Source organism: Bombyx mori, chromosome W (genome assembly GCF_030269925.1).
Source record: "Bombyx mori chromosome W, ASM3026992v2".
Lineage (NCBI taxonomy): Eukaryota > Metazoa > Arthropoda > Insecta > Lepidoptera > Bombycidae > Bombyx > Bombyx mori.
Window position 1 is genome coordinate 4,178,666 of NC_085135.1, and position 9,266 is coordinate 4,187,931.

Genomic DNA, 9,266 nt, shown 5'->3' on the forward strand with positions numbered 1-9,266 from the left:
AAATATTTATATCTATCTCCTATTGCAAGTTGGCCGTGTGGTGACGGCATTAGAATACTTTTGTCACCACCCCCATTACCATCCCAGGGGAGTCGTAAGAGGCGACAAAAGGGAAAGCATAACACACAATATTTACTAGTGTGAGAGAAGGAAAACTCGAAATTAAACCCTGTACCAACCCGTCTAGCCAGCGTGGTACCAGTAGGCTAATAAACCTCCAAAATGATTTCACACCGCAGAACCAGGACCCTAGTCCCCGGCGGCCCCGCTATTCCTGGTTACGGTAGCGGCCATGGTAACGGCGGGGCAAGGGGTGCTAAGAATCTCCGGCAGAGATCCGGCTACCACCCCCCTTCACAACGACAATTGGCCCTGATGACATACAACGTGCGCACTTTGAGGTTGGACGAGAAGCTAATAGAGCTGGAAGAAGAAATGAACAAGTTGCGCTGGGACGTTATTGGTTTATCGGAGATCCGAAGAGAGGGGGAGGATACGAAAACCTTACAGTCCGGCCACTTGTTCTACTACCGGGAGGGAGAACAGAAGTCCCAAGGTGGTGTTGGGTTTATCGTCCACAAATCTCTCATAAACAACATTGTGGCCATCGAAAGTGTGTCGAGTAGGGTAGTATACCTTGTCCTCAAAATCTCAAAGCGGTATTCGCTGAAGATTGTACAGGTATACGCCCCATCGACGTCACATCCAGACGATGAAGTGGAAGCTACGTATGAGGACATTAGTAGGGCCATACGTAACTCTCAATCACATTTTACCGTTGTTATGGGAGATTTCAATGCAAAACTGGGCCGTAGAGGCGATGATGAGTTGAAAGTGGGGCCATTTGGATTTGGGCAGCGGAATCCCAGAGGACAGATGCTGGCGGACTTTATGGAGAAGGAAGGACTCTTTATGATGAATTCTTTCTTCAAGAAGCCGCCACAACGGAAATGGACCTGGTTGAGTCCCGACGGTGTAACAAGAAATGAAATTGACTTCATCATGAGCACCAACAGACAGATATTCAACGATGTCTCTGTGATCAACAGTGTTAAAACAGGAAGTGATCACCGAATCGTCAGAGGCATGTTGAATATCAATGTCAGACTGGAAAGATCGCGTCTGATGAAGTCAATGCTTCGACCGTCGAATGCACAAATCCAAAACCCCGAGAGCTTTCAATTCGAATTGGCTAATCGCTTCGAATGGCTAAACAGCTGCGCATCAGTGGACGATGTAAACAGCAGGCTGGTAGAGACTGTCCGTACGGTAGGGTCCAAATTTTTCAAAACCCACCGTAAGAATAGACCTCAGAAACTATCCGACCACACCCGAAACCTCATGGCTAGTCGACGTTTGATGACGCTCCAAACTTCGGAGGACGCTGAGTCATATAGGCAACTCAATAGACATATCATGAAGTCCTTGCGACACGACCTACGCTCCTTTAATACTCAGCGTATCAAAGAGACGATTGAGCGAAACCAAGGCTCTAAAGTGTTCGCAAGAGACGCTTCTATTAGGCAAAGCCAGCTGACGAAGCTGTGAAGACCGAAGATGGACGTGTAACGTCGAATAAGTCAGAGGTCCTGCGGGAGATAGAGAGGTTCTACGGGCAGCTGTTTACCTCGGTCTCAGCTGAACCGCAAGGTTTAGCTGCAGACCCTAGAGCCAAGCTAACCCGACACTACACCGAAGACATCCCGGACATCAGCCTGTACGAGATTAGGATGGCTCTCAAACAGCTTAAGAATAACAAGGCACCGGGCGAGGATGGAATTACTACGGAGCTTCTGAAAGCGGGCGGGACGCCGGTACTGAAAGTCCTTCAGAAGCTCTTCAACTCCTCTTTGCTCGATGGAAAACCGCCACAGGCATGGAACAGGGGTGTTGTGATCCTGTTCTTCAAAAAAGGTGACAAAACCTTATTGAAGAACTATAGGCCTATGGGCCTATAGTTCTTCAATAAACTGCTGAGCCATGTCTACAAGCTGTTCTCGAGAGTCATCACGAAGCGTCTCGAACGCAGGTTTGATGACTTCCAGCCTACCGAACAAGCCGGTTTCCGAAAAGGCTACAGTACCATAGACCACATACATACGCTGCGGCAGATTGTTCAGAAGACCGAAGAGTACAATCGGCCATTATGCTTAGCGTTTGTGGACTATGAGAAAGCCTTTGATTCCGTCGAAACATGGGCGGTCCTTAGATCTCTCCAGCGGTGCCGTATTGACCACCGGTACATCGAAGTATTGAAGTGTTTGTATAATAACGCCACCATGTCAGTCCGAGTACAGGAGCATTGCACGAAGGAAATCCCTGTAAAGAGAGGAGTGAGACAGGGAGATGTGATATCTCCGAAACTGTTTATCAGTGCTCTGGAGGATTCCTTCAAGCTCCTGGAATGGCAAGGACTTGGCATCAATATTAACGGCGAATACATCACTCATCTTCGGTTTGCCGATGACATCGTGGTCATGGCAGAGTCGCTGGAAGGTTTAGGGCGTATGCTCGGTGACCTAAGTAGGGTTTCTCAACAAGTGGGTCTTAAAATGAACATGGACAAAACAAAAATCATGTACAATGTCCATGTTGCACCCACCATAGTTACTGTTGGGAGCTCTACTCTTGAAGTTGTTGACGAATATATATACCTTTTTTTTTTTTTTTTTTTTTTTCGGGTAGAGGGCCGAACCTCCTACGAGGTCCCCGCGCAAAAGGGGCGCGCGGGGTATGTGAGACTCAACGATCTGCATGGTGTTGTGAGCAGACCGCGGGCCCAAGGATTTTAGAGCCCACCCACTAAACGACTCCTCTGCACTCTTACACCCGACGTCCGATCCCCTCCGAGGTCAGAACCCGGATGAGGTAGGGGGGCTACCGCGGTCAACACTACAACCAGACGGCGCGGCTCACCCCAAGGACGCCCAGCCGACGGAGCCTTCGAGGCGAATCGAAGGCTCTGAAACGTCGGCCGTCTTGGTACGGCAGCCCGTCGGGCCGCCCAGACGGTGCCGCTGGTGTCCCGGAATACCCCGCTGGACCAGAACCAGCCTGCCGGGTCGGGACGCGATACACCGTCGACCGGTCGCTCTATTCACTCCACGGCAGCGCGCTAGAGTGCTGGTAGCGCGCCGCGCGGCCTCACCCCCTCAGGTCGCCCCTTGACCTTCACCGGGGGGAGGCCGCCACCTACAGGGGCCGGGACGTACGGGCGTATTCCCGCCTCCGGCCCCCGGCTCGACGGCGACGGATCGGTGCGGAAAGGGAAGAGCTCTCCCTCTCTCGCTCCGCCGCCTCCTTCTGCGATATGGTGGACTCGCAGAAGTCGAGCATCGCCTTCCAGGACGCGTCGCTGCCGAGCATCGTAGCCACGACGCGCGGCAGCGAGAGGTCCTCTCCAATGACCGCGACGAGGGCGGCGCGTTGCTCGTCGAATCCAGAGCAACGCGCCAGCGTGTGTTCCGCTGTATCTTCCTCGTCGCGGTCCGCGCAGTGGTGGCACTGCGCCGTCGGTTCCCTTCCGGCTATCTTGTGCAAGTACCGGCCGAAACAACCATGGCCGGTAAGCATCTGCGTTAGCCGGAAGGTGAGGCATCCGCGGTCGCGGCCCACCCAGTCCGCGAGAACCGGGCGGACCGCCTCGACGGTTCGGAGGCCGGCCGACGGGTCCGCCAAGCGGCGAGACCACGCCTCCAGCACGGACGAATATATATACCTAGGACAGGCAGTCCGATTAGGTAGGTCCAACTTTGAGAGAGAGGTCAGTAGACGGATCCAACTCGGCTGGGCTGCGTTCGGTAAACTGCACAACGTCTTCTCGTCCAAAATACCTCAGTGCCTTAAGACAAAGGCGTACAACCAATGTGTGTTACCAGTGATGACTTATGGCTCGGAGACGTGGTGCTTCAATAGGGATCTTTTTAGAAGGCTCAAAGTCGCGCAGCGAGCTATGGAGAGGGCTTTGCTCGGCATTTTTCTACGTGATCGAATCCGAAATGAGGAGATCCGTAGAAGAACGAAGGTTGCTGACATAGCCCGTAGAATTAGTGAACTGAAGTGGCAATGGGCCGGCCACATAGCACGAAGAGAGGACGGTCGATGGGGCAGAAAGATCCTGGAGTGGCGACCACGTACTGGCAAGCGCAGTGTGGGACGGCCACCTACTAGATGGACCGACGACCTAGTAAAAAGCGCTGGGTCTCGTTGGATGCAGGTGGCAATGGACCGGTCGCACTGGAAATCTATTGGAGAGGCATATGTTCAGCAGTGGACGGCGATAGGCTGAAATGATGATGTTGATGATTGCAAGTTGTTGAAATGTTTCCCCGCTTAATAATATGTGACCTTCTCCGATTGTACTGTTTCGATATCTTGAACTAATATGTATTGTATTGCACTTATCCAAACCGAACCTCATCCCTATGTCTTTTGTAAATATTTCTACACTTTCTAATAAAACTTTTGAGTTATTTCTATTGTTAGCATAAACTTTTAGGTCATCCATATATAACAAGTGATTAATCCAGAAACTGTCTTTATGTTTGTAACCCTTCATTTCATACTTGTTCAGTATGAATGATAACGGGTTAATCGCTAAACAGAACAACAATGGCGAGAGGGAGTCGCCTTGAAATATACCACGCCTGATGTAAATCGGTTCAGTAGTTATTGAATCCTGGGAGCCACGCGCCGTCATGATCACTTTCCAAGAAGGCATGGCCATCTGCAGAAACCTTTTAATCATGGGAGGACATTTATAGATATCAAGGATTTTGAGCAGCCATTGGTGTGACACACTATCGAATGCTTTTTGATAATCTATCCACGCCATGCTCAGATTATTTTGGGATTGATGTGCATCCTCTAAGATGGCTTTGTTGACCATGAGGTGATCTTTACAGCCCCTAGCACCCCTGCGACATCCCCGTTGTTTTACTGCCATTACGTTGTTCTCATGGCAATGGTTATACAGTACGTTGGCCAATACAGAAGTAAGCAACTTGTACATGCTAGGTAGACAAGCTATTGGTCTCCAATTTTTCGGATCTTCAGTGTTTTCGTTTTTGGGGATTAATATGACCTGACCTGTAGTGAACCAACCATTCTTCTAAATTTTCTATACCTGCAACTATTTTTGTAAATAATGAAGCTAAATATTTATGGACACTGGTTAGATATGTAAGCTTGAGGGTAGATATTATCTTGTTGAACACCAAGTAAAACGAAGTCACCTTTGGTTTCTGATTTAATCAACAATATGTTAACTTGACAATTCACTTTAACACTTGTCCAACTTTAACCAGTACGTACAACAGTCACTGAATCACACAACGTAACAACGATATAGTAAGTGCACCGGGCAAACGCAGTCGAACGAATCCTCATTTCAAGGCACGTTCCGCCTTTTTATACTAGCCGGCGCAGCTGGCTTATGAGTCACTTCTGTTGCAGCTGTTGTTTACGAGTGGAACGACACGGCCGGCGCACCTGGCTTGTGTGAGTCACTCCTATTGCACGTGCTATATAACATAAATATCGTTAACGCCGTCAGATATTTAAGGTAGTAATTCTGTATTTTATCTATTCCCGGTGATTTCCAGTTTAGTAGTTTTTTAATAGCAATCTTTACTTGGTCTTCTGTAATCTCTTCTCTGTCTACTGTATTTACCTTGTTTGATGAAATTTCTATTTCTTTAATCCATTTAGCCTCCTTCTTATATTGTATAGGATTGGATAGTATAGACGACCAAAATTCTTCTACACTTTCTTTACTTGGTACCTTGATATCTTTAGAGCCCTTACCTTCCAAACTTCTATACAATCTGTGTTCATTTTCGGTAAAGAGCCTATTTTGTTCCTTCCTAGTGTTCATGTCTTCATACCTCTTTATTCTCCCAGCTAAAGCTTTGATCTTCTGCTTTAAATAATAATAATAATAAAACATTTATTTCAGAAAAAATCCATAAAATAATAATAATAAATTAAAAAATTTAAATTTAAAAATTTAAAGTTTCGGCTATATTTTTATGATCATTTCCGCTTGCAATATTGTACTGGTTGTATAATTTGTTCTTAATTTTTATCATTCGGCGTGTACTGACCCCTCTTTCTATTTCTATTAATTGTCCTAAATGTTTCCTTAACTTTTCTATTTTAGTTTGTATACTTTTTTTCCATGGTGGTTCAGATTTAGGTTTTATTGTATTCTTCGGTATATAGGGTGTTTGGTTATTATTTAGTATTAGAGTTTTGGCTGTTGCATATATAACATTGTTTATATCCCGTAGAGTTTTTCCTGAAGTAATTAATATATTAGGTAAATATTTATTTAAAGTGTACAGGTTTTCGAGAAATCGTCTATTTATTTTAGCTTTAGGTAGTAATAAGCGTTCTTCGATTGATGTTTCTTTTGTTTCAGCTAATGTTTGAAGAAAATGTAATACTAATGGATCCTGATCTTCGTCTACTACTATATTTTGTGTCAACTGATTTATTATTTCTGCTGATTCTGTTGTTTGTTCTGTATGTTGCGTGTCCTGTGTGATTGATTGTGTGTTAAATATAGGTGGTGATGTTACGGAGTGTTCTTCTATGTTATTTACTGTGGGCTCTGTTTCTATACCTTCTGCTTGTTTTTGTATCTGGTCCAGTAATTCTTGTGATATAACATTTTGTTTTATTATTCTACGGGCTTAATTTGATAATGTATTGCCATTGAATTTATGAATTTTAGGGTTATTGGGGTTTCTCTCTGTAAAAAGTTTATGTAATTTGCCTATATATCCTGGTCCTTCTGATCTGACTTTAAAATAACAAAACATTAATTCCCTTATTTCTTCCGTTGACCACTTTCGTCTTCTGTCATCGCTAACACTGTTATTTGTGGTCGTTATAGATGAACCGACAGAGCGTGTGGGCAAAGCCCTACTCTGCAAAGTGTCATCCACCCCCTCCCCGCCCCGTTGATCGGCTGTAGTACCTTCGGGTCCCCCGACTCTCGCCCGCCTGTTCAGCAGAGAGCCGCTGACGGTCCGTATGCTGTCACGTCCAGCGCCAGCTCCAGACGTGCCCCGGCGCCCACCCCCCCGAATCGGCCCTATACGTTTATTATTTAAGTGTCTCTCCATATTGAAGGTGACGCTAGCGCTCCGTTGGCCATCACTAAGTCTTCGCTTTTAGCTGTGATGTTCCACCCCTCACGTGGCATAGATGTTATAGCCGGACGTGGAGTTAGGCTTGTAAGAGGCAAATGATTTATATTATATTTATATTATTTTATATTTATCTATATCTATATCTATACTTCTATACTTACTTATATAATATTATTATATAATATTATATTTATATAATATTATAACGCGACGGGACATTTCCGAACGCACCCTTAATTCCCATCAGCGCGTTCCTCGGAACGCGCCTCAACCGGCCGTGATTGGTCCGCGACCGCGCCGCCATCGCAAGCCGCCACTGCGCTTGCGCATTATGGACTGACGCCGACGCGCTAAAACGTTCTCCATTTTTTGTATTATAATTATTATTGTTGTTGCGACTTGTGTGTGCGCGTGCGCTTATAGTAAGATAGTAAGATTGATTAAAGTGTTTGTTTTAAAGTTAATCATAATCATTAAACCTCTCGAACGATTATTCGACGTTTCATTCCAAAGTAACCCACGAAACACTCATGAACATTAAAAATGGACGCCCAACTAGTGGCTTTGGAAAACCAAGTGTGAACTCTTTGTGAATCGAACTGTGAGAAGTGACTATCGTACAAAATGACAAAACTGCGCACACGTCGTCAGTCTCGTCGACAATCCGAGTATTTCGACCCGGCAGAGGACGATTCTTCCCCGCCGCCGACTGCATCGGGAAATATTTCCGTCAACGACATGGTCGCCATGATGTCTACGTGGCAACGCAACCAAGAGGAAACGTTTGAGAAACTTCTACATACAGTTCTCAACCAATCGCACCGGTCATCGCCGCCGCCCGCTCAACCTGCACATGGAAACTTCGCCTCGTGCAAGGCTCGCTACAGCGGAGCGCCAGACGAATCACTTGACGGATTTATAGACGCCGTAGAGGCCTACAAGGAATGTGCAAACGTAAGCGAAACTAATGCACTACGTGGGTTGTCAATGTTGTTAACTCATGAAGCCGCGACATGGTGGCAAGGAGTTAAGACCACCATGAACAAGTGGGACCACGCCCTCACATCCCTAAGAGGTGCGTTTGGTGATAGCCGACCTCCACATCGTATATACAAGGAGCTGTTCGCCAACCCACAAAAAGCAAGTGAGAAAACAGAACTCTTCATCTCTAAAACTCGAGCGCTACTATCACGTCTGCCAAAGGACGATCTGACAACCAAAGTACAGATGGACATGGTGTACGGACTACTACATAGTAAAATACGCGAGCGTTTGAGAAGAGAGGAGATTGACACATTTGACACGCTACTCAGAAAGTCTAGAGAGATAGAAGAATCTTGTGACGAGAGTCTATCAACTAGTGGCCTTCAGAGCAAACTGCGCCAACGCCAGTTTCCACCGCCTCGTCACGCCGCAAGCATTGCCGCTGTCCAGGGGTCAACGACCGCGCCACCACTACCACCGCAGAGCGCGCCTAAGCCGCCTGCGCCCGCCGTTGAGTCCAGCGCCCACGGCACCTATCGCCGTTCTCTTCGCTGCTCCGTGGTGCCGCCCCCACCGTCGTCTCCACAACCCCACGGCTCTTCTACTCAGTTCGTGAACGCCAGACGTCGATATTGTTTCTATTGCAAGAACTATGGACATACACGTGAAGAGTGTCGTAGGTTAGCAGCTAAAGGCAAACAGGACATCGATAACGCCGCCGACCCCGTCCCGTCGTGTTACGGATGCAACGAGAAAGGTGTCACTCGATCACAGTGTGCTAAATGCAATTCGGACTTCTCTGCGTGTGAATACGACGGTCCGAAAGGCGCGCTGATGGGAATTTACGGTACAAGGTACTCCACCACTGTTATCAAATAATCTTGTAATAAGGATGAGTCCCAGGTGAGCTCCACTTCATCTTATAACAGTGTGTCTCATAAAGGTTCCCCCTCGAGCATGCTATCACTACCCGAGTCCAATTTTGATTCATTAAACCATAAGCTGTTATTAGTAAATAATATTGCACGGGAATGCTCTGATAATTTTTTGCCTGCTCAGTTCAAATCTGCTTTGCCTGAATTGTTTCATAATAAAAATTATCACACAGAGTATTTACCTAAACAA

The 9,266-nt window shown here is 46.6% G+C and overlaps 1 protein-coding gene and 1 pseudogene across 1 annotated transcript; both read left to right on the top strand.

Annotated features, from left to right (window-relative positions):
- Positions 1-222: 222 nt before the first annotated feature.
- On the top strand, positions 223-4,634 carry LOC134201688 (uncharacterized; annotated as a pseudogene).
- Positions 4,635-7,781: 3,147 nt separating this feature from the next.
- LOC134201689 (uncharacterized) lies at positions 7,782-9,020 on the top strand. Its single transcript, XM_062676930.1, has one exon. The coding sequence runs from the start codon at positions 7,782-7,784 to the stop codon at positions 9,018-9,020; it is 1,239 nt and encodes a 412-aa protein (XP_062532914.1).
- The last annotated feature ends 246 nt before the right edge of the window (positions 9,021-9,266 follow it).